At 42.8% G+C, this 27,239-nt stretch overlaps 3 protein-coding genes and 1 long non-coding RNA gene across 12 annotated transcripts in view; 2 read left to right on the top strand and 2 right to left on the bottom strand.

The window, feature by feature from the left end:
- The window catches only part of LOC142967879 (uncharacterized), an 83,452-nt gene extending 79,230 nt beyond the window's left edge, over window positions 1-4,222 (bottom strand). Inside the window, exon 1 of one of the 5 annotated variants that reach the window (XR_012958990.1) lies at window positions 797-4,222. This is a non-coding gene — a long non-coding RNA (uncharacterized LOC142967879). The remainder of the gene's footprint in view (window positions 1-796) is intronic. The other 4 variants (XR_012958989.1, XR_012958991.1, XR_012958992.1 and 1 more) reach the window with 4 other exon arrangements.
- LOC142967876 (antiviral innate immune response effector IFIT1-like) lies at window positions 76-3,456 on the top strand. The gene is made up of 2 exons (XM_076107485.1): window positions 76-178; window positions 1,371-3,456. The coding sequence occupies exons 1-2, from the start codon at window positions 171-173 to the stop codon at window positions 2,662-2,664; spliced, it is 1,302 nt and encodes a 433-aa protein (XP_075963600.1). The 5' UTR covers window positions 76-170; the 3' UTR covers window positions 2,665-3,456.
- Window positions 3,594-26,528, top strand: orc1 (origin recognition complex, subunit 1). 3 transcript variants are annotated; one of them, XM_076107481.1, is made up of 20 exons: window positions 3,594-4,888; window positions 8,748-11,771; window positions 12,369-12,491; window positions 13,266-13,393; window positions 13,479-13,651; window positions 14,584-15,010; window positions 15,219-15,468; window positions 17,377-17,487; window positions 17,790-17,852; window positions 18,810-18,917; window positions 19,027-19,276; window positions 19,361-19,467; window positions 19,664-19,765; window positions 20,477-20,648; window positions 22,271-22,378; window positions 23,412-23,561; window positions 24,752-24,871; window positions 24,967-25,136; window positions 25,216-25,303; window positions 25,992-26,528. In XM_076107481.1, the coding sequence occupies exons 2-20, from the start codon at window positions 11,680-11,682 to the stop codon at window positions 26,184-26,186; spliced, it is 2,937 nt and encodes a 978-aa protein (XP_075963596.1). In that variant the 5' UTR covers window positions 3,594-4,888; window positions 8,748-11,679; the 3' UTR covers window positions 26,187-26,528. The 3 variants fall into 3 exon arrangements, with proteins under 3 accessions (XP_075963596.1, XP_075963597.1, XP_075963598.1); XM_076107482.1 differs by lacking the exon at window positions 17,377-17,487; XM_076107483.1 differs by lacking the exon at window positions 3,594-4,888 and having other exon boundaries at window positions 11,756-11,771; window positions 12,290-12,491.
- prpf38a (pre-mRNA processing factor 38A) lies at window positions 6,698-11,621 on the bottom strand. Of its 3 annotated transcripts, none has more exons than XM_076107486.1 (10): window positions 11,406-11,621; window positions 10,496-10,655; window positions 10,233-10,354; window positions 9,743-9,828; window positions 9,506-9,613; window positions 9,100-9,212; window positions 8,953-8,979; window positions 8,562-8,865; window positions 7,586-7,634; window positions 6,698-7,143 (listed from the first exon to the last, which is right to left on the bottom strand). In XM_076107486.1, exons 1-10 carry the CDS (start codon window positions 11,533-11,535, stop codon window positions 6,953-6,955), a joined length of 1,290 nt encoding a protein of 429 aa, XP_075963601.1. In that variant the 5' UTR covers window positions 11,536-11,621; the 3' UTR covers window positions 6,698-6,952. The 3 variants fall into 3 exon arrangements, with proteins under 3 accessions (XP_075963601.1, XP_075963603.1, XP_075963604.1); XM_076107488.1 differs by lacking the exon at window positions 11,406-11,621 and adding an exon at window positions 10,752-11,270; XM_076107489.1 differs by having other exon boundaries at window positions 6,960-7,143; window positions 8,774-8,865; window positions 11,406-11,620.
- Window positions 26,529-27,239: the final 711 nt, after the last annotated feature.

The following is a 27,239-nucleotide window of genomic DNA, read 5'->3' as shown; positions in this document are numbered from 1 at the left end:
ATGATACTCAAGTGCCCCGCCTCTACGACCCGCTTCGATGTGATCGTGAACATTTAAAGCTGCGTGCTCAACAACATCTTATCATTTATACCAACGAAGCCAAAGCAGCATCAAGAGCCAAAACCAGCCACACTAACTTAGAGGAGTTACAGAGTTGAGGAAACAGCTAAATGATGAGGTGAGTAGCTGTTTCTACATTTCATATCATTGTTGGAGTAAATAATCTGTATCATTATGATTTATTTAATATCTTATCATTGTGTCCTACAGCCAAATAATATTAACATTATGGATCCTTCAAGTCATTGATGATGTATTCAAACACTGTTGTTCAGTCAGATCTTTGGTACCTCCTTCCTTCATTCCCTCCTTTCTGTCTTTAGGCTACTACTATTATCACTCCTGTGTTTCTTCAGTCTTGCCTTTCAGTCAGTGCCACAGGGATTAAAAACCCTTTTTCTTAACAATTATTACTGATCAGTTGTTTTCTTGAAGTTTCATCCCACACTTCCAGGAATATAATTCTGGTGGACAAATGTGAAATGTTGTTGAATTATTTTATTCTGCTGACTCCAGTTTTTTCTTCCCTTCTCTCTGTGGCTCACACCATTTCTTTACCTTTCTTCCTTCCTTGCCTCCTCCTCCTTTACCTTTCAGCCATCTTTTCTTTCTCCCTTCTGTCCTTCTGACCCCCCCTCTTTTTTTCTCCTCCTGCCTCACTCTGTTTCTTCCTTCCTCACAGACGCCATCCTACCTTTCATTACTAATCTATGTATTCATTGCATACTTTGTTCACCTTTGTTTCTTCTTGTCCTCCATGGTTTTATATTTTGTCCGTTCTCATACGTCTTTTCTTATCCATTCTTTCCCTCCATTGTCCCATTTCCTCTACGTCCACCCATTTGCCTTCCTTTGTCCTCTTCTGTTTCTCTTTCAAGTTTTCCTTCTTTACTTACTTTCCTCTTCCTACCTTACTTTCTCTTTGCAGCCATTTGTTGGTCCATATTCTTTCTTCCTCCTCTCATACTTCTTTCCTTATCTTCTTTTATCTTTTATCTTCCCTATTTCCTTTCTGACCATTCAATGTGTCCTACTCTATTTTTCATTCCCCCCTCCGATCCTTCCTTAATTCCTTTTTTTTTCTTGCTGCCTTTCAAATCAAACCACCGTACACAACCATGTGTAATGAAATTATGTTGTGTCTAGATCAAGGAAGCAGCTAACAGATTCAATGCTCCTTACTCTATTTCTATCTTCCTCCCTTCCTCATCATGAAATGAACAATGATTATCCAAACATAGCACGCCTCCGAGCATATTATATTAACCTAGTGATGTATTTTAATATTTGTCATTTTTATTCCCCATCAGTGCTGCTCAGAGTCAAACACCACTGCTCTCAAAACTGGAGGCCCTGCAGTGCCACTTTACTTGGGATCTTGACCCCAGCAAGACCAAACTTTTATATCAAAGGGACAAGCTGGTGGACATCGGCACGGAGGAGGGACACAGCTGGCTGGGTCATATTTACAACCTGAGGGGGTTCATTCAGTACAAGCTGGGCTTCCCCGAAGACGCCCAGAGTTTCTTCAACAAGGCTGCAGAGGCCTTCCGCCAGATGAGAAAAGCAGATGACGGTCCCTGGTTAGTGGTGAACTACGGGAACCTGGCTTGGCTGCACCACCACCTGGGAGACCAAGCAGAGAGCGAGGCTTACCTGTCCAAGGTTGAAGCCCTGATGAAGAAATACCCATCTCCATCGCAGGACGAGCTCCATGCAGAGATCTACGCTGAAAAAGCCTGGACCCTGATGAAGTTCAGCACAGACAGAGAGCTGGTTGCAGATTACTTCCAGAAAGCCATCAGGATGCAGCCGGACATGGTGGAGTGGAACACCAGTCACGTCATGGGGTTAGCGAGTACTTTTAAGCACAGTGACACAGGGCTGGAGGCTGACATCTTGGAGAAAATGAGAGTCGCCAAGGAACAGGATCCAGAGAACTTGTGCCTCGCAGTTTACTACCTTGAGCGACGTGCAAAGAATGGAGAAAGAGTTGAGGATGAAGCACGTGAGTTAGCCGGAAAGATTTTGAGAAATCCTGTCAGCAGCTACAGTGGTATGAGAGCAATACTAAATGTTTTCAGAAACTATGTATCTATTGATGAGGCCATTGATTTGGCTGAGGAGGCTCTGGAACAACATCCAGATGAGCGTTATCTGAAGAGATGTGCCGCTCTCACTCTCAAATGGAAGATCATTTGTTTCAGTGACGGTCGCCCAAAGCAAAGCACGGTAGAGAGAGCAATCAGTCTCCAAGAGGAGGTGATTTCTCTTTACCCTCATTCTTCATTTGTGAAGAAAATAGACCTCGCATCTATATACGCAAAGTCCAACATAGCTATAGCTGAGCAGATGTACCAGGAACTGCTAAAAATTGATCTGGAACCTGCAGACAAACAGCTGCTTTACCACCACTACGCAAAATATTTTTACTACGATCGACAGGATCAAAACAAGTCACTAAAATATCACATGAAGGCGGCAGCGATACCGCATCAATCCTTCTATCGTGGGAACAGCATCAAAGTTCTGGAGAATAATAAACGCAGGAACTCAATGTGGAGAGAAATAGAGTTGTTTCTGGAAAACCTGCAAGAGCCATAGTGGTTTCTTTACAACACTGGTCCTAAATCTGGAAAAATAAATTCATTGCATTACCTAAAAAAATCTGAGAATACTTATTAATTGAGCTGTATCCTTTATAAGGCAGGTGTCTGCAAGTTTTTACACTTTAGTAGTTAATGGAACACAAAAGCTTTAAAAATTATATCAAAAACCTATATATGTGTCTGAAGTAGTACACTCGATTTGTACGACATTCAATAACACTGGTCTTTTAAATAACATCCACTGTGATGTCTAAATGTCATTAGCATTATTCAACATCACATGGTTTATTACAATAGATTTTGATCAGATGTTGTGTTTATTATATTCCTGTTGTGTGTTTTTTCCCTCTTAGCACTGTATTTTAAGTTTATGTAAGAACATTACTATTACTACTACTAGTGTTGAAGAAAATCATCATATAACCAAGCTGAAAACAACACAGTTGGTTTTATAACAGATAGTTCCTTGAAATAAGAACGTCAGTAGCTCCTAGAACGACTGCGTCAGGAAACCTGGGCGGGTGCGATAAACACTTCCCCTACGCACACCAAATGTTCTGTCAAATTGGTCCGATATCTGATTCAAACGTGGACAGAAAGAACATACCATATTTGGAGAGCAAGATGTGCTTTGGTTGTGGTTCAACCAACTGGTTTGATTGGTGGAAGGTGACATAAGGGGGCTGAAGATAGACTATAAGTGTAAGAACGCAATAATTAATACTTTGGATCTGTTGTATGTTGCCTTGAGCTCATTAAAACACGACCTGCTTGGTTGCAACTCCAATTCAACGTCTCTTCTCGTCATTTTGCCAGAACATAATTGCCGGCCAACGTGGTTTCCCCCCACTTTCCTGTTTGGCTCCCTAGTGGTGATTGTTGGCTGAACGCCCAGAAATTGTTGAGTGACGCAGCCTGTAACTGCACATGAGGAGTAAAAGCCATCATACATAGAGACATTGATCATAGTACGTTCCTAAATAACCTGAAGTGAAGAACCTCAATATCCTACAGTATCGTACAATACTATTTCAAGTTAATAAAAGCAATCCAATTATTTGTCGGAATAAACAGTACAAGTGTAACCTGTATAAATGTATCAGTAGCATAATCATTTAAACCAGAATTAACCTTGCCTTTTGACTTGGAATTTTGCGAGTTTGTGAGTTTAAATGAAGAAAATGAGTGTGACACCAGTAGATATTGTAGGGATCAAAAACCCAGAGCATGCAAAGGATGTCCAAAGACTCTCAGAGAAATGGGCAAAACACACAAAAGGACTAGATCCATCCTGGCCAAAAGAAGGCACATTTGATGTGGGTTTGTGTGAGGATATGGAACTAAGAATCAAGGATTACAAACCAAAAGATAAAAGCAAGAAACGTCTGCAGAAAAGAGAACTAGAACTAGAAACAATTAAATTGTTTACGATTATAAGTCATCGCTACAGGAAAAATGTAAGAGATGGTTTAGCTGAACTAAAAGAAAGAAAAGCAAAAGTAGACAAAATGAACAGCTGCAGGAAGTTATCCATCAATTGTAGGAACCGTTAACATTAACGGAGACTTTGAAGTGAAAGACAGTAATGTGCCTCTAATGACGCACCACACTCCCCCACACAGTGGCCCGAACTGTTATTCTGCTCCCAATTCAGCCCCCTATTCCAGTTTCAAACTCGATTTGAACCACACTTCAAAAATAGAAGAACAAACCCCAAAATTCTGCAGCACTGGAAGAAAAGGAAAAGCAACAAAGGCATCACGAATATTAGATTGTTATGCGGGACGAAACCAGACCACAGGGAAAGAAGGAGGAGAGTCTTACTGGCTGGATACGGAACAGTATGGAGGGGGAGAACAGAGAGACGAGTTAATTCGGACCATAATTAATGAAATGGATGAAGAGGTAGATGAATATCACAACCATGCAAACGCCGTGATCCAACAGCTAGAGAAACAAATGGAGAAGAGCCACAGGGAGGTTTGTGAGAAAAGGGGGGCAGAAGAAGAGATAGTAGGACTAGTAGGGGCACACAAAAAGGGAGGAATAAAGGGCAAAGCTTATGATCTGAGATACAGACGTAACATGCACCCACGAGACAGGATACTGCATGGGTGAACCTATCTTGATAATAGGAACTCAGGGGCATTATATACCTTGGCAAACACTCGACCTTGCAGGACTGATTTCCAGGCTACCTGGCATTCATAAGGGGGCTGGTAAGTGGATCAAGGCTTTTGAGGAGGAAACGGTTGGTAAAATGCTAGCCTTGGGAGACATTAAGGCTGTGTGGGCACAGAGTCTTGGAGTGTCCACTATGGAAAATATTTTACGCAATAGCAGAAATACTTGGATGGCCGATCCTATGGCAGATGGGACTAAGGTCAATGCGTACAGGGCTGGGTTATGGGCGGCCTTGAGGGTGGAGTACCCTACCAAAATAGATCCCAAATCATTAAAGGGGGAGCCTCTGGCAGAGACTGTGAATGCAGCTGCATATATTAACAAACAGCTGAAAAGATGGAAACAAGAGACAGAGGAGGAGGCCGAGAGCAGCCATGTCTTAATGACTTTGTTCAGGAACGCAGGTATTGAAGCCCTGACAACTCCAGTGCAAAGCAGACTGGAGGATGTGGTGGGACTGACTTCAATGCCTCACCGACAATTCCGTGATCATGTGGTGCACGCTGTAGAAAAATATAGGAAGGATGAGGAGAAAATGAAAGAGCAAGAGAGAAGTCTTCAGCGAAAATTAGCACAGCTGCAACTCAGTGACTTGCAAAACAGAAACAAAATAAAGACCCAAGCTCCAATGGTAAACGACACTACTAACCATGCAATGCCAACTGCACCTGATGCACAACCATCATTCGTGCAGCCTGCCCGCTGTTGTCAATGTTTATTCACAACAGCTAAACGCACAACAACGAAATGGGGCAATGAGACCACCGTTTGCTCGCCCTTGCTGGGAAGGTCAAAGAGGACCACCTTCTTTACAGAATAGGCAACGCAGGCGTCCCCTGCCGGGGGCGTGCTGGGGGTGTGGAGAGACAGGCCATTTCCGAGACCACGGCCGGACTCTGAGTGGAGAGAGGGGGGTCGTGGGGCTCAGTCCATGCAACGTGGGGGTAGAGGCCCAGTAAATCCATGGGCAGGTCCAAAATATGGTTACTAGGGGTGCCCAGAGAATCCTAAAGGGGAGGGTCAGCATCCAATTATCACCATAGGAGCTGATAAAGAACCCATGCTACAGGTTCAATTAGAAGGCAGGCCAACACCGATGATGGTCGACACTGGAGCTACTTACACATGCGAGTCCAGAATACGCCACACACCTCCCCTTGTCAGGTAAATTTGTTATGACGGTAGGATTCTCGGGAATTACACAAATGATTCCAATAACAGCTCCAGTAAGACTAACTCCAATCAATTTATTGGGGAGGGATGCACTGTGTAAATTAAAAATAAAAGTTAGGTGCTCACCAGAAGGGGTGTATGTTGATAGGTCTGGATTGGATTTTCAAATGTACACAATCTGAATGTGCAAAAGCCTATTGGCTGGGTGATGTTACTGAACCCATAACAAATGTATTCAACCAATGGGAAAAACTAATTTGAGCCCAAATCCCAGAAGCAAAGCAACCACTATCTGACTATCATTGCACAATGTTCTATGATTCCTCAGGCAGCGCATGACACTATATTGTGTCTTCAAGATTTTACACTATAGTACCGTTAATGGAAGACAATCTAAAAAACGAACAATTTGTATGAAAGGCTGAATCGTTCATTAAACCTGTTAAGATGAATTATTTAGTCATTAATTATTGACAACCTTATTGGAGATGTTTAATGGTATCATTAAGACCAATTTAGCATTCTTATACTACAGTGCAGCATGTAAACCGAAAAAACTGCTGTAATGTTTTTTGCATGTTATTTTACCTGAAAGTTCCTTGTAAATAAAATCCCATCAATTGGGAAGTTGTGGGTCCTTCATCAGGAATCAACTTCCAAAAACACAAAACTAATGAATCAGGGTCTTTATTTTCTGACAAATGTGTGGAGCTCAGTCTTAACGTACAGAAACACATTTTCTACATTTACACAGATCCAAAAGTGATCGATAATGGCCAGACCTTTCTGAAAACAGGGAATACTATTGGATTTGTTTCTCTCTCAAAGGGTTGGAACCACACAATGAGACCGAAGGGCTGCAGATGGGTCGATTAGATACTGTACATACACACTGCTGAAACCTGAGGGCTTTGCATTGTCATATCTTACAGACAGGTCAGTGGTCCAACATCTAGAGTGGAAATTACTTGTAAAGCAAAAATAAAAAAACGGTCATCGCATTTCGTACAATAGTTAGAGGCAAAGCTCTCTGACAGTTCAGAGGTAAAGTAAGAATAGAGGAAAGGGAGATCACTCGTTTCCTCTTCGACTCTTCTTGTGACTCTTTTTTGAACTCCTGTGAAGAAACAAAACGATGTTGAATGGAATTAATCAAACAGTTGTTCATAATAATACTGGAGATATACAGGAACATAAAAGACGAGGATCATGTGATGTGATATTTAAAAAAAAGCTCCAGAAAACTACTATACAGACTTTGTGGTGACATTGTTTTGGTTCAGACTAAAATGTATCAGTAGCACCACATATCAAGAACCAAGAAGTACTGATATAAAACTGTTTTCATGGACAAAGTTATTGTTGGGCTTCTTGTTTCCAGACAACATTCAGTAACTTTGGATATTTTGTTCAATGAAAATAAGAATTTTGCAAATTTTTTGGAAACTCTGGTCTTGAATCTTTCTATTACCTTATAAACCTACAAACAAATGAGACCCAGCCGAACATATGCAAATAGATTTGCATATTTTAGTCACAATAACAGTAGCATCACTCACCTCTCTGGGGACTTTGAGTGGCTGCGATGTCTGTGGCTTCTGTGGTGACCTGGTTCACAATAATGACAGAATAAGTAACACAACCATCTTCAAACCATCACATACAGTAAGAAGTTCATTTCTCTTCTACACATCATTAAAAAAAAAAAGCTTTTCTCAGACTCGATCAGTACATCTGTGTTACATTGAATTGAAATAAAAAGAAAACAAATATTTGTGTTCACAGCAGGCTGCAGGTTAGTGCACATACAATTACCGTATTTTCCGCACTATAAAGCGCACCGGATTATAAAGCGCACCTTCAATGAATGACCTATTTTAGAACTGTTTTTATATATAGGGCGCACCGGATTATAAAGCGCATAGAATAGAATAGCGTCGTAAGCGTGTCTCTTGAAAGGTGCCATTTTGGGGTCTTTATACACACAAGTGGTGTTGGACTAGGAGTAAGCACAGTACCGGTGTTTACCGCGGTGCGGCTTTGTAGTTTACCAGTCGTACTGAAACATTTTGACAGAGCGCCGTGTACAACCAGTATGGATCAACCAATTAACCAATTGATCCATATATAAGGCGCTCCGGATTACAAGGCGCACTGTCGTTTTTTGAGAAAATTAAAGGCTTTTAAGTGCGCCTTATAGTGCGGAAAATACGGTAACTAAGTAAAAACTAAAAACTATGAAATCAACAACATCAATTTAACCGAGGCCATTGTTTGGATCTCAAGTCAAGCTAATAAAATATCCAGTATTTAAGTTACAGTGAAGCAGCAAAGCTAAGACGACCTGCGAGGTTTCAGATGTGCGTCATGTGATGCACGACAGGGGATCAGTGCATTAACCATTGAGATTTTACATGTAGGTGCAAATCAACATTGGAAAAATATACGTCTTTAGGGAAGTCAGACTACTTATATCACTCGGGTTGACGGAAAGATATATTTGCATAGAAATATCAATTCTACTTATTATGTTACCATGGGGTAAGAGAATGGAGGAAGAGATGAGGCCCAGAGTCGATCTCTGCAGTACACCTTCAAAGAGCTGCAGGAGGTTATTTGCAATCTCACTTTTATTATAGTGCAACCATGACTCATCTTGCTGTGGCTTGTGTTCAAAGACATTCTGGTAGAGCTCAAAACATTCTTATGTTCTTTACACAGACTTCTGAGAGGTTTGTCGTGTTCACCTGGAGATTTGGAGCGGTGGCGTCTGTCTCTGGACCGGCTGCGGTGTCGGCGGGGGCTCTTGCTGCGATGGCGGTCTCTCCGGGGCGACGGGCTACGCAAGTACACGGAACAAAAAACATCAATGAGCGTGAGCTACATATGTTTGTATTTAAAGGATTTCAGGTAAATGCCAACATACCTTCGCCTCTTTGGAGATCTGCTCCTCCTGGAAACATAAAGAAACCACCAAAGGGTTTGATTTAGAGCCGGACCCACGATTTATAACCACTTTACAAAGGGAACATGTGTAGCCGTGGAACGGGTTTTGGATAATTAAAACACAAACCGTCTGGGTGAGCGACTGCGTCTGTAACGAGGCGACGGAGAGCGTCGAGGCCGGTCGTTGTCACGGTAACCGTCCCGCCGTCTGTGGGGCTCAGGGGTCTGGAGTCTCTCCGGCTGCAAACAATACAAGTTAAGATAGGTTCACAGCGTAACAAACACCACAACGTTATTGTGTTTCAGAGAGCATTAAAGACCGACACGTCTTTCACCTGAAGAGGCTTCTGGACTGAAACGTAATATTGTTAATAAAGGGACAACATGTGTTTCAGGGTTTCTACGAGAACAAATAGATGTGTTTTTAAACCATGTTGAGAATAAAAAATGTCACCTGTATATGACCATATCTTACATTGCTAATCACTATTATTCACTTCACAGTAAACCAGTTTTTAAACAAACATTATTACCTTCTCTTCCTCCTCATCTTCTTCACTGCTCTCCACCTCATCCAGATCTTCCTCCAGAGCGCTGATACGTGGATCCAACATCTCAGCCTCCTCAAGGACGTGTCTTTTCTGTAAGACACACACACATCAGTGGTTTGGGCACTTGAATCAAGCTCTGTGTGTGTGTGTGTGTGTGTGTGTGTGTGTGTGTGTGTGTGTGTGTGTGTGTGTGTGAGAACAGACGAGGCGTAAACGTACCTGAAGTCGGGGCAGAATGATGTCACACATCCTCTCTGCATGAAGAAGCTCATCAATGAACTCGTCCACGTGCATCAACTCAAACTCTAAAACAAAAGAGAAAACATTTTATCAAACATCCACGACACAATCAGGGTTCGTTCTCATACTCTAAACACTACCTAGAATTTTATTTTGGCCCAATTGGTGAACCTAAAAGATTGAAACTCTCACTGAACTGGAGAGAATGTTTCATCTTCATAAAATCTTGAGCAAACTTTTCAGTTCTGGGGGCCAATCAAGGGTTTTATTCCAAAAGTGTGGTGGGATATATTTGTTTGGCTCTTGTGTAGTTAGATAAAGGAAGAGCTCCACTGTGGAAACCACACTGTCTTGTTTGTTGTTTTATTTATACCTGCAATACAAAGAGCACTGACTGTTACTGCACGAACCACTGATTTGATTCCAGGGTGTGCATTGTGGCACAGTCCAAAATGAATCAAAAACTCACCCCCATTTCGGTTCTGACTCTTGACTCTTCTGTAGTCGTTGTACAGCGGCTCCAGATATTTGTAGCAATCCACTGCAGTGCCAGTTAACCTCATGTACATCGCCCCAAGTAAACGAACATATCTAAAAAACAAAATAAAAAAACAAAGAGAGAGATTGATTAAATCCCATTTTTCAACTGCCGACATTCTTTCCTATGTTTTTTTTTGTGAAGGGACTACAGAGACAGTACTAACGTTATTCTCTAAATAGATTGAAACTCACTTGAAATCCTCATTTTTGATGAATTCTACAATGATGTCTTTTTCAGGTTGAATCTGCAGCATCTTCAGCGTGAGGCAGAGGAAAGGAGTGGGCTTTATGTTTCCTCCAAACACTCCACCGACATACTTCAACTCCATAGCTTTGTCAACAACCAGCTCAGCTGTGAATCACACAACATGCACACACTTTATTAATGGTCATTGTGAGACACAAGAGGACAAAAACTAACTGTGGACACAAAAACATGTGGGCTTACTTTTGTGTTAATATATTTGTATGTTGTCACATTAAGATTTCCCTTCCACGGAACAGGGAAATTAAGTACCAAACAGTATCAAAGTACATTATCGAGTAAAAAAACAAACGATAACTCCCAACTGTACGTAGCAAAAAATGTTTTAAAGAACCAGCTGATGGACCGATATGACAATTAAAATTATTTTTCACTAAACAAATAAAAATACCAAAGATATATTGGGTACAGCTTTTACAATGTGATGATTTACCGCTTTTATTTGTTTACATAATAAATACATTAAGGGTATAACACCAGCAGCTTAATCACTAATTAAAGAATCGCTAGTAGCAGCTCTAGTTTGTCTCACAATGTTCAAAGTGAACGTGTTCAGGGTTTTTAGCTCCTGGTCCGACAAAATAAACAGTTACAAGAGTAAACTTCGGGTTGTGGTAATTAACATACTTAGCTTTAGCCTACTTATATTTTTTGCTATTTTTAACAGAACGTGACACATATGGTTCCGTAAACGTCAGAGAGAAACCCCACTACACTCCTCGTATATATTAAATTGCTTTCATTAGAGAACAGAGGGGTAAAATCCGCCAGGTTAACGTCATTAGCCGAGAGGAAGCTAACGTTAGCTCGTGGCTAACATGCTAACATGCTACTCACCGGTCAGACCGAAGCACTCCTCCTTCCAGTATTTAGACTCGTAGATTCGAGTCCGGATGATTTTCTCCACCAGATACTGCGGGTTGGTCCCGTGTATGCTATTCGCATCTTTAACAGTTCTGTTTGCCATCGGAATGAAGAATGAATTACTCGGCTAGCATGGGCAGAACAGCGACAGCCTGCGATCCAACACCGGAAACAGTTTAAGAGACACTTCCTGTATTGTTTTTTTCAGAATGAGAGCGTCATTCTCAGAATTGACCTGCAGGTGTCGATGTTTCTCTGCATAAAGAATGTTGAGCGGACTGGTCTATTTATTAAAACCGAACCAACAACAATAAAAACGGATGTGCAGGAAGGGAAAAGGTAAATAAAATCACACTGTTACAAATGTACTTGCTATAACACAAAATATATGATTATAAAAAATAACTTTGATAAAGTATTTTTAAATAGGCCCGATGGGAACATTTAATTTGAACCAAATAGAAAAAAGAGCTCCACAATTTAAAGCTAGAACACATGATATTTCTACGAGAAGAACGAACTGCTACCACTATATATAATTAAAACGATAGCATTATAACAATGTGAGACTTATTCTAGTTTCATATATATTTGTAGTTATTTATTTCTTACTTTATCCACCTGTACGTATTATTTATTATATATTTTATAGAATATTAACTCATGATGTAATACACTCCAGTCCACTAGAGGGCAGCATGGACCATTAACGTTTCTTTGTAGCTCGCCATTAAAACTAGAGAAGAAGGAGAAGAAGAAGAAACGGAAATTACGCAGTTTTCGCGCGAAACTTCTGAATGATGCTGTGTGTCGTCTGAAGACTTGACCCTGTAAACGTTTCCTTTATTTCGATGCAGGGTTCGAATTAAAGCAGATACACGGACGAAGACAAGTCCTCGTGTTGTCCTGATTACTGTTTGTGTTGTTGTATCTGAGCTCGTGCAGCAGACCGCGAGGACACAGGATGAAGTACTTCACCAGACTGAGAGTCCGGCGAGTCTACGAGTGGCGTGGAAAGCCTTTAAGTTTCAACAGGAAGTTAAAGACCTATGAATATGGGTGAGTACTAAGTTTATGTCTTTTGGAATTGTAACTGTTACTCCTTTAAATACAGTTGTGTAGTAAAATCTACAGAACTGCATCGTGTGTTCTATATAAGACCACAATAGTCGTCGCTGTGCACGTATCTGTAGAAAGGGAACTTTTCATGAGCTCAGAAGCCCTATTTTCAGCGATGTGACGATGCATTTTCCAGCTGATCCAAGAGGCTTTTGAAATAGTTTATTATTAGCTTAAGAAGTGAGCAGTTACATTTTCTCAACGCATAAAGGAGCACGTCATCCTATAGTTTATCACGTCATCAACACATCAAGAGATGCGTGGTTCTCACTGAACAGAAAGAGGATGATGACCTGTAATCTGTAAAGTAACTAAAGCTGGCAGGTGTAGCAGAGTAGAAATATAAAGTTGCACTTCTACTTAAATCACAGTAGTAGTCCTAAAGTGTTGAAATACACCACTACAAGTAAAAGTCCTGCATTCACAATTAAGCTTCAATAAAATCACCAAAGTATTATCATCAAAAGATACTTTATGGTACATAAAGTACTCATAATGCAGAATGGCCCATTTTAGAATAATACATATTATATTATTGGTTCATATTTATTGATGCTTAATGTGTTGATTGATTTAATGTTGGTGGAGCTGGTAAAGGTGGAGCTAATTTGAACTACTTTCCATATGTCTGGGTAGCTTCATCTGTAATAATGAATCATTATTTTTTTTTTGTTGATTAGCTTTGCATTAATAATCTGAATCTGTAAATCTCAGCTCTTTGGCCATCAGCGTGGAAGGTCTCCCGAGGAGCACTGTCATTAAGACCGGCCAACACATCCTCATAGAAGGAGAGGATGAAGACAGCCCGTATGTGGCCAAAGTCGTCCGGCTGTTTGGTGACGGTGAGTCACAGTCACTTGACGCTGCACTTGACTTCGTCCTCGAGGACATGTTGCCGAATATCTTCTGTTTCTCGTCGTGTTTCAGAGAGCGGGAAGCAGAAGAAGGCGGTGGTTCAGTGGTTTGTTCGTGTGTCTGAAGTGCCTGTGAGCAAACTGAAGCTGCTGGGCAGAGAGCCTCACCCGCAGGAGATCTTCTACTACCAGGGTCGCAGCTGTGACGACGAGGTCGACGCCGGGTCCATCCTCGAGCCTGTGCAGGTGACATTCAGTGACCCCTGAATAACATGCAAATACTCCGGTCACTCTTATTAAGTCATGTTTTTGTCATTGGGCGAACTTATCCTTAAAAATGCAGTTATCCTATTTCCTCCTCTCACCCCTTATATGGATGTATAAGAGACCTCTTACAGTCTGCTTATGCAGTTGCAAATCTTCCTGGCTTCCATGAAACGACACAATAAATGACAATCTTTTACATTTAGGCAGGAATGCTTCCAAAATTAAAGCATCCTGTTCGCTCGCTTGTCATACGTTTTTGAGGAGACTACGTCTTTTATTGAGAGAAGAATATTTCCTTTTCCTCCGTCATGATCACAATATGCACCCAGCACCAGCCTCCGTTAGCCAGCGAGCAGACAGGTTACTGCGAAGTACAATATCATGGAAGTAAAGTAAAAGAAAGCGGGTAATTACTGTAATCGTGATGACTGTAAGCAATTTCCACCGTAAGGAAAAGGGTTCTTGAAGAGGTCCTGCATATAATAGTGTCTTTATGATAATTTGTTTTGGGTTTTTGAGCAGTGGCTCTTAGCGTTCTCAATAAGATGTAGTTGTTTTTGTCTGGTGTACGTCAGCTGTGGCAAAAGGGTAATAAAAAGAAAGTCAAAATTGATGCAGTAGAATCGGCGACATCGTCTTTTCTAACTGCCCATCATGAGTTTGACATTGTTGCAATGCTGAATCAGTGGAGAACTGTGGGTACGCGTTGCTCTTTGCATGTGGCCAAATGTTTAGCCCTACACTATTTGCTCTATTTAATTACATTTTTTCCTAATTTTATTCACCAGTACTGATGCAGATATCTGATAGCATAAACTGTCTGCAGGGACATACAACTAGAGGTGAGAGGGAAAATGTTCTGTGGGATTACGGTGAACTGTCCCTTTAAGTCTTTGTCCTTTCACTCAAAGGTGAAGCACCTGATTGGAGAAGCTCCGTTCCCGGACTCTGGCGGTAGGGACACCCTGTACGTGAAGCTGTCCTGGGACTCCAAGACCTTCAAAATGCCGGACTCTGCTCTGGTGGAGTCTGAACTCGCTCCAGCTTCCTCCACTCCTCCCTGTCCCAAAGCCTCCCTCCCCCCCTCACCCCCCTGCTCCCCGCCTGCAGCGGCTCCAGCGTCTCGAGGCCCCGCCCGACGCGCCCTACCGACTCCGGACCTCACCGTCATGCGCCGGGCCGCACAGGGGGAAGTGAGATACTGCCGGGCCACCATGAGCGCGGAAGTAGAGTCGCTGCACTCCGGCACCAAAATGTCGGCCTCAAAATGTCTGAGCGCCAAGAGGAGGAAGGCCTCGGTCAGGACGCCCGGCGTCCGCAAGAAACTGGAACTCAGCAGTGAGTGTTTTTAAAGCAGTACAGTCTTTTCTGGTTGTAGAAGTGGTAGATTTAGTTCCAGATACTGTACTGGCAGATATATCTGCCAACTGGCAACAAGAAATTGCAATACAAAAATATTATATTTATCCAATCTTTGTAAAGCAAAATAATATATATTGTTTGCATACTTGACTTCCGGCCATGTTTTCCCTCCTCGTCACGTCAGATCCTGAGAAGAAGTCGATGATCAGCGAGGACATCCTGAGCCAGCTGCTGGACGAGGAGCTGGAGTCGGAGGTGATGTGGGCTGTCGGAAGACTGTCGGCCTCTCCCCCTCAGGACCTGCCCCTCACCCACAGCCTCAGCCCCCTCAAGAAGCCCCACACAGCCCCCGACACTTTCCCCCTGAGGCCCTCCACCCTCGTCCTCCACAAGGTGTCTCTCTCCGAGAGGAACAGTCCTCCATCGTCTGCCAGGTGAGAGTCAACTCTCCCACACAGCCACAGTGTCCGCATCCTTTCACAGTCAGCAGGAAGACACACAGCCAAGCTCCCATCAGGGAATATCGTTATGTGTTTTTGCTACAGCTGGGAGATTTCACCAAAAAACAAAATCTCTTATTTTTTTTCTCCTTCAAGATTTCAGCATGATTCAAATGTCATATTTGTAGCCTCCAGTGAGGACAACAGCAGTCTTTTTAAGTGAAGCTGAAGTATAGCATTTAAATTTATTGAGAAAAGATAGATGTAATCTTTTCCAAAATTCACAACATGTTGGGATTTTTTCACTTTTGCTCAAATCTAACAAAATATTCTGCTTCGATCCATATTTGTTGCCTTTCAACAACAACATTTTAGTTGTGCTCGCTTGCCCCATCGAGGCACGCACCGGTGTTAACGGGGAAGTCTACCGGCAATCTAACAGAATCATGACTTACATTTATACAACCACAACGACACATTTTATTTTCCCCATCTGTTAGTGCGCTACATTAAATATGACGACAGACATTCAAAGCATTCATTTGTAAACCTCGATCAAAGCTTTGAATATTAAAAAGAATGATATTCCATAAAGCCCTACAATACACACAGCTATAGACCGTCTGTACCAGATGCTTCAACTAAGTGAGCGTAGACACAGTTTAATAATCACTTGATCATCAATAAATCATCAGCCTGATATCCGCAGACTGCTGTTAGCTAGCGTTAGCTTCCCAGCAGGTACAGATGGCTAATGTTGCAGCTGTTATCAACGCTACGTTTTTGTGCACATTGTAGCAACTCGATCTCCATGATGTAAACCTTTGCACATTGTGCAAAAAACGTTTTTGGGTTTTTCTTGTGCAGCAAACTGGGATTACAATCTGCATTTTGTTGTGCAACCCAGTTGTACAGTGACAATAGAATAACCTTGTATGGAGGACATTCAATTACTTAAGCTTGAATAAATAAATCATAAATGATTCAATAAAATTTTATTTATATAGCCCAATTTAAAAAATCTCAAAATTGCCTCAGAGAACGTTACAATCTATACAACATACGGCATCCTCTGTCCTTGGCCCCGCTCATTGGATATAGAAAAACTCCCCCAAAAAGCCCCTTTAATGGGGGAAGAAACCCCAGGAAGAACAACAGGGGAGAGATCCCTCTCCCAGGACGGACAGAAGTGCAATAGATGTCGTGTGCAGAATGAACATAGTAACAGTTTGAGAGTAGTAATAGCTGTCGTAGCACTAATAACAGCAGAAATAATAATAAAATAATTAATTAATACAATTTGAAATAAGTGAATAAATAATAAATCAATAAACACATGCTTAAATAAATACATAAATTAATGAATAAATGAATAGTTAAATATATACACGCATAGACTGAGGTTAGACATCCTACCTTACCACACTGACATAAATAAATACATAAACAAATTAAAATGTACATAAATAAATTAATATATTTTAGTATTTTTAATTATTTAATTTAATTATTTCTGCATTTATTTATTGATACTTAAAGGAACAGTGTTTAGGATTTAGGGGGATTTATTGGCAGAAATGTTTTCATTGGTGTAAAATGACCTGAAACTAAGAATTATCTTAGAATGAGCTGTTCATACCTACATAGGGAGCTGGTCCTCTTTACGTCCTGCCATATTGCACCGCCTTGTTTCTACAGTAGTTTAGACAAACAGACAACCAAACTCCGGCTCTATCGTGAGCCTTTCGTTACCTTATTGTCACTGTAGTTGTTCATCATGCTTGGCAAAGGAGGGGTGAGCGGAGGGGTATTCAGTTCGCTGCAGCCTCACCGCAGGTTTTAAACTGGTTTCAACCAGAGATGACCTGTTGACTCACTGGTGCCTCTTCTGTTGGATGAAAGTCCTCAGCAGGGTGATGATGTGATGGAGGTAGGGTTACCGACTGGCTCGGGTAAGACACCCAGAAGAAGAAATGCCACGCCGAGGAGACAGTATGCCACCAGGGAACAGAAGTGAGTCAGACGCTGCAGACCTGGTGGTTGTAATAACTGTAATGATCTAATGTTCATGAGTCCCAGAGTACAACACAGGGGTGTGTCAGAGAAGACGATCCTCGCACCTGTAGCTCACACATGCATGTGGTGATTTTATTTATTTATTTCTAATCTTTATGTTCTTTGAGGTTTGAGTCTGCACAGCCGGGTGAAGTGGTTTCAGTGTGAACATTCACAAGTCACTTATTCATTAATGGGTTTGCTTTTCTCGAATTCAATACAGTGATGTAACCCCAAAAATCCAATGTGTCTTCAAACAGAGCTACCACTCCTTCTCGAAAGAAAGAACCGGAAACCCTGAAGGAACCGTTCCTGGGAGTCCTGTGAGTAGACGCGTGTCTTGTGTTTCTAAACACAACAACTTCTTCTCAGTCAAACCTCAACACAGAGACATGATAAACATATTTTACACTTGCTGAGGAGATCATTATTTATGTTCTGTTCATTCTTTCATTACTTCTTCATGTCCATAAATCCACTCCTTATAACTGCAGAACTTGCCTGAGAATCTTCATGTTTTTTAAGTTTTCTTCAGTAACAAAGTAACCCAGTGGTAGTTTTCTGTTTATGCATGTTACACTGCAAACAGGAGCTGCTAATAGCTATTTCTGGATACTTTTGATGATGATTATTTGGAGAAATGTACAGAGGGCTAAAAAAAAAATGGGGCTCAAGTTATAGCCCACAGATAATTCACTGACTCTATGGCAACATTATTGTCTCTGTTCCCCTAAAGCACAAAGTCAGAACATCACATCAGAACCAGAACCAGGTGTAATACCATCTTGGTGCATTAGAAAAAATAAAAAGCGTGTACTGCTACAGTCAATAAACATACATGAAATGTAACGGATGATAATAAGAAAAGGACAATGTAGTATAAAAATATGTACAGCATGTGTTTTCTAAAATAAAAAAGCAGGAATGTGTTAAAGTTCACAGTATGAAGTATATAGAATATGTGCAGTGTACACATGTTATTGTAACCATATGTTTCTTGTGTCTCTGGAAAACAGACACACTGTTATGATTCATACACAGATATTTGTCTGGTGTGGAAAACTAGCAGACATACTGACAATTTTGTCCGAGGGGGGGACCCACATAATCAGAAGAGTCCTGTTACCTGGCTGTACCAGATACTAACAAGCCACAACATTATCTGAATGTCTTGATTGTCTAAAACCCTCTGCAAGCGTCGCTCATTTTGCATCAGTTAGAATATTATATCTCCCTCTGCCACCATAATGTGACGGATCTTCTGCTGTTGATGTGGACAGGGCTGAGGTGGATAATGAAAACTCTCCGATGCTGCCGGTCACCTTCACACCGAGGAGCTCGAAGAGGAAGTCGGCCCAGCTGGTGTCGTCTCGCATCAGAAAACAGCTGTGAGTGCAGAGAGAGGGGGTCGTCGGTCTTTCAGTCCACCGGCCGATCCATTCATAAGTTCTTGTGGGAGGCTTCAGAGTGCTGACGCTTCACTTTCTGTGTGATCAGGAACCTTCTGGACAACCTGCAGGACCTGAACTCAGACGGAGAGGACGAGGAGGAGTTTGTTCCGTCAAAGAAGGAGCTTCAGAGCAGCAGTGATGATGATGATGATGGGGAGGAGGAGGCAGGGCTCGACAGTGATGAAGAGGTAGCGTTTAAAAAGGGCAGATATGCTGCGGCAGGGTCTCGTACTCCTCGGTCAAAGCAGAGAACTCGCTCCTCGACCAGAACGCCGCGAAAAACTCCAAACAAGAAGGTAAAAGTCCTGAAAACATACTAAACTGACCGAATCGGGTCGTCGTTTCTTTTCTCACCTTTTAACTGTTTCATGTTTCGACAGATCACACCCGGCACGCCACGGACTCCTCATCGCGCCATTCCCAGCATCCCCAGCAGGTCGCTGCCGGCCCGACAGCCTGCTAATGTTCTGGAGGAGGCCAGGACGAGGTGAGACGCAACAATCGGTGACCTCTGACCCTCATCTATAAACACTCTTGTTCAAAATTTGTAATCTCCTGCCGCAAAAGTTCTCTCTGTTAACCAGCCATCATTGAAGGAAAGAAGAAAAATAAACACAACATACCGGCTGATTCCAAGCTTTCAACAGTAGTGTATGTATTAACTCTGCACGTCTGGGCTGCAGGCTGCACGTGTCCTCGGTGCCAGAGTCGCTGCCCTGCAGAGAGCAGGAGTTTCAGGACATCTACAGCTTCGTGGAGAGCAAGATCGTAGACGGCACGGGGGGGTAAGACCCAGATCCCGGTTCTGGTTTTTCTTTTGGTATTAGTAGAATCATATTGGCACCGACATGGAAAACCTACAAACATTACAGTCTGACACCGGGAGGCGGTTTGTGAGACCCTGATCTGTGAACAGTTTGTTCCCTTCTCTAATTGTTTTCTGTTATTAGTTTGTTAAAGTACTCGAGGTAAAACTATCGAGTATTTAGCCATGTGTCACAGGCTTGTACTTTATCCTCCAATAAATGAAAGTTCAATTATTGTTGGTTTTGCCATCATTTAATTTCTGCCACTAATTACATCTAGTAATGTGGAGCTTTTTCTTCCAATAGCAGCAGTTATTAGATTATTATTTGTTATTATATTAATGGCATGGTTGCCTGTAAGCACTTTAAGAGTCAGTCGGTAGTCACAGCTCTTCTTTAGGTTTTTTTCTGCCGATAAACAAATCAATTAATTGCTGACCATCAGGTTTACCACCATTTGAACTGGAAGCTAATATTTTATTAATTTCCAAAACCTAAAAGAAATGTTATAAACCCAGTAATGTCTAACATCTTCTCTCTTCAGATGTCTCATCATCATAACCCTCCTTTGTCACAGTGAAATCCCATTCAGGATGCTAGTTTTAAACAAATGCACAGATTGATTTAATGACATAAACTCAGGCCGTCTTTCTTGTGTTTGTTGTGATGTTGTTGTTGTTTGTGTCTCAGGTGTATGTACATCTCAGGTGTGCCGGGCACAGGGAAGACGGCCACAGTCCAGGAGGTGATGCGCTGTCTGCAGCACGCGGCCGACGTGGACGAGATCTCTCCTTTCCACTTCATCGAGATCAACGGGATGAAGATGACGGATCCTCATCAGGCCTACGTCCAGATCCTGCAGGTGAGAGCAGTGAACTTCACACGAGAGACATAAGGATGCATATGATGGAGGATATTTAAACCGTCAACATGCTTAGCTGCTGCTCACGTTTGTTGTCCGGGGGTGGGGGGGGGTGGGGTGATGGAGGCTACAGCTCTGGGGAAGGAGCTGTTCCTCAGTCTGTTTGTACGTGTTTGTATAGTTCTGTACCTTCTCCCCGATGGCAGGGGGACAAACAGACTGTGACCTGGGTGGCTCGGGTCCTTGCTGATGTTGCTATCCTTCTTGTGTAGACCGTGTCCAGAGTCGGGAGCTTGGTTCCTACGTTCCTACGTTTTAACTACTCGGGCCAGGTCTCTCCGGTTCTCTGCAGTGCAGCTGGTGTACCACACGGCGGCGCAGTGGCAGAGAATTGTCTCGACGGTGCTCCTGTAGAAGTTGACTCGGAGCTGAGAGGGGAGTTTGGCTTTTTTGAGTTTCCTCAAGAAGAAGAGCCTCTGTTGGGCTTTCTTCACCAGGTGGGAGGTGTTCAGGGCCCATGTCAGATCCTTTGTGATGTGGATTCCCAGGATTTTGATGTCACTTACACTCTCCACCTCCTCACCGTTTATGTGGAGAGGGGGAGGTGTGGTCTTCCTGGTTCTCCTGAAATCCACGATAATCTCTTTGGTTTTTGTCGTGTTAAGGACCAGGTTATTGCCAGTAACCAGGTGTTGGACCTCCTCTCTGTAGTGCGGTTCTTCGTTGTTTGATATCAGTCCGACTATAGTGGTGTCATCAGCGAACTTCACCAGAGTGTTAGAGGAGTGGATGTGTGTAGTCATGGGTGTAAAGGGTGAAATGGGCCGGACTGAGCACACAGCCCTGCGGAGCTCCTGTGTTCAGGATGAGGGTGGAGGATGTGCGGTTGCCCATTCTGACGGTTTGTGGGGAAGTCCATAATCCATGAGCAGAGTGTAGTGGATAATCCAAGGTTGTTGAGTTTGTGTACCAGTTTATGGGGGACTATTTTGTTGAAAGCGGAGCTGAAATCAACAAATAGCATCCTGGTGTGAGTGTTTGAATGCTCCAGATGGGACAGGGATGTGTGAAGTGCTATTGAGACAGCATCCGCCGTAGATCTGTTTCCCCGGTAGGCAAACTGGTGGCTGTCCAGTCATTGAGACCTCTTGTTTTTTGGGCACGGGGGTGATGGTAGTGGATTTGAGGCATGTGGGGACCACAGACTGTTGCGGTGAGAGGTTAAAGATGTTGGTAAACACCCCTGCTAGTGTCCGGCCTGATACCCTGTCTGGTCCTGCTGCTTTGGTGATGTCAATCTTCATCAGAGTGGCTCTCACCTGGTGGCGCTGTAGGACGAGAGTGACTCATTCTAGGGACGAAAAGTCAAGTTATCTGGAAACCTGTTGCACAGATTTCTTTTTTTTTTAATTTGTTTTATCTGTCTCTTGTGAGTCCACCAACATTAACTACTGCTAGCCGTTTCCACCTGCTTTCAGTCTTTGTGCTAAGCTAGGCTAAACTAGAAATGTCATTCCTCACAATCTAAAAAGGAAAATGTTAATCCGTTTCTTAATTTTAGGAGTAAATAGTGCTCCAGCTGAATTATAACGTTCACTAAATGATCAGTCTTGTCTCTGCAGAAGCTGACGGGTCAGAAGGCCACGGCCGACCACGCAGCAGCTCTGCTGGAGAAGAGATTCAGCAACGCTGCACCCAGGAAGGAGACTACCGTGCTGCTGGTGGATGAAGTAAGAACTCGATTGCTTATTGACGGGAATAATATAAAGATTGTTTAACAATGTAAATACAAGTGAAGGATAAATCTGGGGAAGTTCTATATCTTTCTTCAGACTCGAACCATCAGTGAATGTATCTCCTAACACACGTGCGTGCGTATCAGGCATTCTTTATGGCGCATTCACGTGATAAGAGCGCACAGTAACAGTATCCGTGAGCGGAATAGCACCCCAGCGAGGCAGAATTCCTCCCACTGTCCTGCTGCGACCCTAATACAATCTCCTGCTCACCTGTGGGTCCCGACCCAGTCTTTGGGAGTGACTGCACTAGAGCACTAAATGTGGATTAATATGCTGCTGAAAGCTGATTTAAGTCTCGTGTGGGAACAGACGCACAGACAGGAAGTCAGACCGTATTGGTTTCTTTTTTTTTTCTTTTTTTTTTTTTGTGTGTGAGTAATTGGAGTTCTGCAAAAGAGTATGAGAAGACTTACTCAAGTTGATTTACAGTTTTAAGAACTAACGTCACACGGTGGTTAACCACAGATTGTTTGATATAAGTTTGAGCTCATTCATGCAAACACATCCGTCTTGCACATTGTTGCAACTTCCTCAGAGGATGAGTGTACCTATAGCATGAACCTCTGAAGGTTTGATGAAATGTCAGCAGTACTACTTGACAACAACATTTCACAGACTAAAGCTGAAACTGTCAATCATACCATGTGTTATATCTGTCAAAGTAGGGAAAAGGAAGTAACCGCTGTGACACAATCACAAAATAAGGCTTTGTTCTCACTTACGACTTTCCCTCTCTTCATTCTCTCTCTCGCTCGCTCGACCGCCGGCCCGCTCTTTCTCTCCCGCTCGCTCGTTGAGCCGGAGAGCACGGGCGAATTTTGAATGCTGTGTTTACAACAACGTGACTCCATATTATACCTTTTTATTCTAGACATCATCAATATATTTCCGGAGCTGTAAAGTTGGAAGACGATCGCGTGACAGCAGACGAACCCACTTTAACCCTTTGTGCTTCGGCCTATAGTTGGACCTGTTATGGACGCGGAAGCAGAACGTCATGTACAACCTGTTCGACTGGCCGACACGGCGTCACGCCCGCCTGGTGGTGCTGACCATCGCGAACACCATGGACCTGCCGGAGAGGATCATGATCAACCGAGTGGCCAGCAGACTGGTAAAGGGAGCTGAGCCCCGTCACAGCTCTTTATTCAGATAAACTCATACGGTAGCTTGTGCAAGTGATTCACAGGTTTCACAAGCCAAATACATATTGTGGTCAGGAGATAGTGAAGAGGAGGATTTGGCAGTGAGCACCTTAAAGTCTGATCTGACATTGATCTGGAGCCGATGAAGGGAAGCTAGAACTGGTGTAATGTGGTCAAAATCTCTAGTTTTAGTTAAATTAGGGGAAGATTATTAGGCTAAGATTGTTGATGCGTGGTCCTCCATGAGCCTGAATAACTCAGAGTTATTTCAGAAAATCGATTAATACGTAACCAAAGAACAGTAAAAATAAAATGAATCTGTCTCACAGCCTCCACTGACCCAGATCGAGTTCAAAGGTACATTCAGGTCACAATGAGCGATAAGAGGAATCCAAAAGATAAGACTGCAAAACAGGAAATAAAGGGGCAACATTTCAAAGGAAAATAAATTTCAGCAATTAAAAAAAATAATCTTTATATAAGAAATTGGGTTAGTGATCCAAGAACATTTTCCACCACACCTTTTCGGCGGTCCGATGCACGCTGTAAATAAGTCGTGAAATCAATAAAAAGTTGGATTAGAGCAGCAAGCAGCCTGTAGTGGCCATTTGTCCAATAAATCAAAAAACAAACGTTAATCAAAGGGCCACTGATGCATTGTGGGTTTGGTGGTTTACGCAGGCAAGTGTTCATTGTCCATACAGGATTCTGTTTTTTTCTCATTATTTATTTCTCAAACCAAAACAAACAAAAGAACAAAGACTCCTGTCGCTGCCTCTCCTGCTGTGGTTAAAAACCATAGGCCCACCCCAGTGCATGCTGGTCCTATACCTGCCTACTCCTATAAATAACCACAGGTGCCCACAGTGTTACCCAATTCATAAACAAACTAACTAACCCAAAACTAAGTATACTTAAACAACAACAAAAAATATATCAACTAAATGAATGACTATTAAAAAGAATATATCTTCAATCTTAATATATCAAACAAACGATCTAACCTAAAAAAGCAAACATAACTAAATACTAACATCAAACTAATAGCCCCTACACAGCCCTTTAAATCGTATCATTGTTTGTGATGGAAAACGACGACTGAGTGGAGATAATTATCTGTACAAAACAGCTAAAACCATGTTTGCCTAAATGTTTCCAGGGTTTGACCAGGATGTCGTTCCAGCCGTACAGCTTCAAGCAGCTGCAGCAGATCATCATGTCCCGGCTGAACAAGGTGAAGGCCTTTGAGGAGGACGCTCTCCAGCTGGTGTCCAGGAAGGTAAGCGACCGGTGACGTCTCTCACGCCTTCTCACCGGACCCGAGCTTCCTCACGGGTCCGTTCTCTCACAAGCCTTCCTCTCCCGCTCTCCCAGGTGGCCGCTCTGTCGGGCGACGCTCGCCGATGTCTGGACATCTGCCGCAGGGCGACGGAGATCTGCGAGCACTCTGCCGCCGACCCGTCTGCCACGGGTTTGGTCGGAATGAGTCACGTGATGGAGGCGCTGAATGAGATGTTCTCCTCCGCCTACATCACTGCCATCAAGTGAGCCTCTCATTCTGGTCGCATTCACGGTGGAGTTGTAAAGGTGTGATGAGACGAGGTGACCGATATGTGTCTTCAGGTGTGCGTCGGTGCAGGAGCAGCTCTTCCTCCGGGCGGTCATCGCTGAGTTCCGGCGGCTGGGATTGGAGGAGGCCACCTTCCAACAGGTAGAAACCAACACGCAGGGAACAGTGTCGAGCTTTCAGTTCTAATAGTACACATCCCAGTACCGCGCAGTAAAAGTCCTGCATTCAAATGTTTACTTCAAGTGCAGAGTGAAAGAGAGGCATTATCAGCACGATGTGCTTAGGTTTACTTAATGTCCGTTCGTCATCAAATTTTAATTGTTATATATTTTGTGAGTAAAATCTGAATCTGCAATATAACCAATGTCTCTCTGTCGGGTAAATGTGGCACAGCGATGCTTTCCTCTGAAGTAGAAGTACACTTCAGAATAGTATACAGTTGAGTTGCTTATTCTTTACGTGCCTTTGGGGGCAGTTTGTACGTTATTTCGGGGCACAGTGAGTTAGATTATTCAATACTTTTCATGACTTAACATCATAATAAATCTAGAGCTGTTTGGGGGCCCCACATGGTCTACCTTGCCAAACGGTAAAGTCTGTCCCTGTATTCTACCCTGAACCAGAGTGTATTGAGCGTGAGTAGCCGCAACTTGGGTGTGTGACGCAAGACACAACCATGTCATGCGTCACACGTTGCACACACAAATGTGTTAATTTGTATATAAAACACTCTTCTAAAGTCATCCTCCCTGTTATTTCTCACGTTATTTTGCTCCTGAAGCACAGAAACCTAAATACATGTGCCCCCCTCTGTTTGTCTGTGTCCCAGGTGTTTGTGCAGCACCAGGCTCTGTGTCGGGTGGAGGGTCTGCAGCCTCTCAGTGTGTCGGAGGGCCTGGCGGTGTGTCAGCGTCTGGGTGCCTGCAGGTTGCTGCTGCTGGAGCCGAGCCGCCTGGGAGTCCTGCAGCGAGTCCGCCTCAACGTCAGCCAGGACGACGTGCTCTACGCCCTGAAGGCCGACTGAATGAGGGTCCTCTTCAGACTCCTTTTATCTGAACCACGTGAGAAATGTTTACCCGAGTTATACACACTGAAATGCCTGAAATCAAACTGAGTTCTGGTTTTAAACCTTTAATTACTTTGTGTGTAAACTCCTCAAACTACTCGGATTAAGACAATAACACACTTTGAGCAGAGGGATGTATTTGGAGTCAGTTTTTTTTTTTTTTACATCATATTTCTTTTTTTGTGATGTCCCCAGTTTAAAATGAGATGTTGCTCTTACTGGAATTATTTTTAACGTTGTATAGTATATTTTTATGTTTCAGTACCTGAATATGCAATAAAACTCCATCTTTAATATGAACCACCCTTTCATTATTTTTCTTGCAGTGATGATATGAATACAGATTGTAGCGTGAGCGGCTCCTGCCCCGTTTCTAGGCGGGGAAGTAGTTCGCACCTAACACGGTGGTTACTCCGTCGGCTGTCCCACCTGCTGAGGATATGCGTTCCTCCTTGGGGTCTCAGAACAATACCTTCGGCCTTTTATCTCACCCCGTAGCTAAATAGTTAGGATTTCGGAATTAATTGTCTTCTTGAAAGTCTTTTACGGCTAATGCCCTAGGCGCTCTCAATGGGATGTAACCCTAACACCCTGTATGTAATAGTTATGTACGTCGTCTATACTTTACTATTGCCTATTGTGACCATTCTCACCATTTATGACTAACACTGCCAAGTCTTCACCCAGAGAACTTACCTTAAGCTCCTCTGCATGTTTCAGTCGTCGAATCTTATCGCACCATTAACGGACAGGGGAAGACGGGTACATTGTTTTAGAGGACCAGAACACTGTTTTGGTTTTAGTCACTTACTAAATGTAAGGCTGTGTTTTTATTTCTGGTTTTCACACAAGATTCACATTCAACAATTTCAATTCAATGAAACAGTTACAGTGGCTACAAGAACTAATTCTAGCATTCCTCTTTGTCAGCTTTTACTGATTTTGTAATGAGGTATTCTTCAGTCAGCTCTCTGACATTCCTACTTTTATGGGGGGGGGGGGTCTATCTTT

Source organism: Anarhichas minor, unplaced genomic scaffold (assembly GCF_050575085.1).
Source record: "Anarhichas minor isolate MPS153535 unplaced genomic scaffold, ASM5057508v1 ptg000039l, whole genome shotgun sequence".
NCBI lineage: Eukaryota > Metazoa > Chordata > Actinopteri > Perciformes > Anarhichadidae > Anarhichas > Anarhichas minor.
The sequence above is the reverse complement of the archived record's forward strand: the minus strand, read 5'-3'. Positions and strand labels throughout refer to the sequence as shown.

Excerpts from the sequence above, each read along its gene's own strand:
- prpf38a (XM_076107486.1), bottom strand. The coding sequence starts at position 11,535 with ATGGCAAACAGAACTGTTAAAGATGCGAATAGCATACACGGGACCAAC. Across the intron at positions 9,829-10,232 it reads GAGTCAGAACCGAAATGGGG|AGTTTGAGTTGATGCACGTG; the intron begins GTGAGTTTTTGA and ends CTTTTGTTTTAG. Across the intron at positions 7,144-7,585 it reads CACTCAAAGTCCCCAGAGAG|GAGTTCAAAAAAGAGTCACA; the intron begins GTGAGTGATGCT and ends GTTTCTTCACAG.
- orc1 (XM_076107481.1), top strand. The coding sequence starts at position 11,680 with ATGTTTCTCTGCATAAAGAATGTTGAGCGGACTGGTCTATTTATTAAA. Across the intron at positions 17,488-17,789 it reads TATGCCACCAGGGAACAGAA|AGCTACCACTCCTTCTCGAA; the intron begins GTGAGTCAGACG and ends GTCTTCAAACAG. Across the intron at positions 24,872-24,966 it reads TCCAGCTGGTGTCCAGGAAG|GTGGCCGCTCTGTCGGGCGA; the intron begins GTAAGCGACCGG and ends CCGCTCTCCCAG.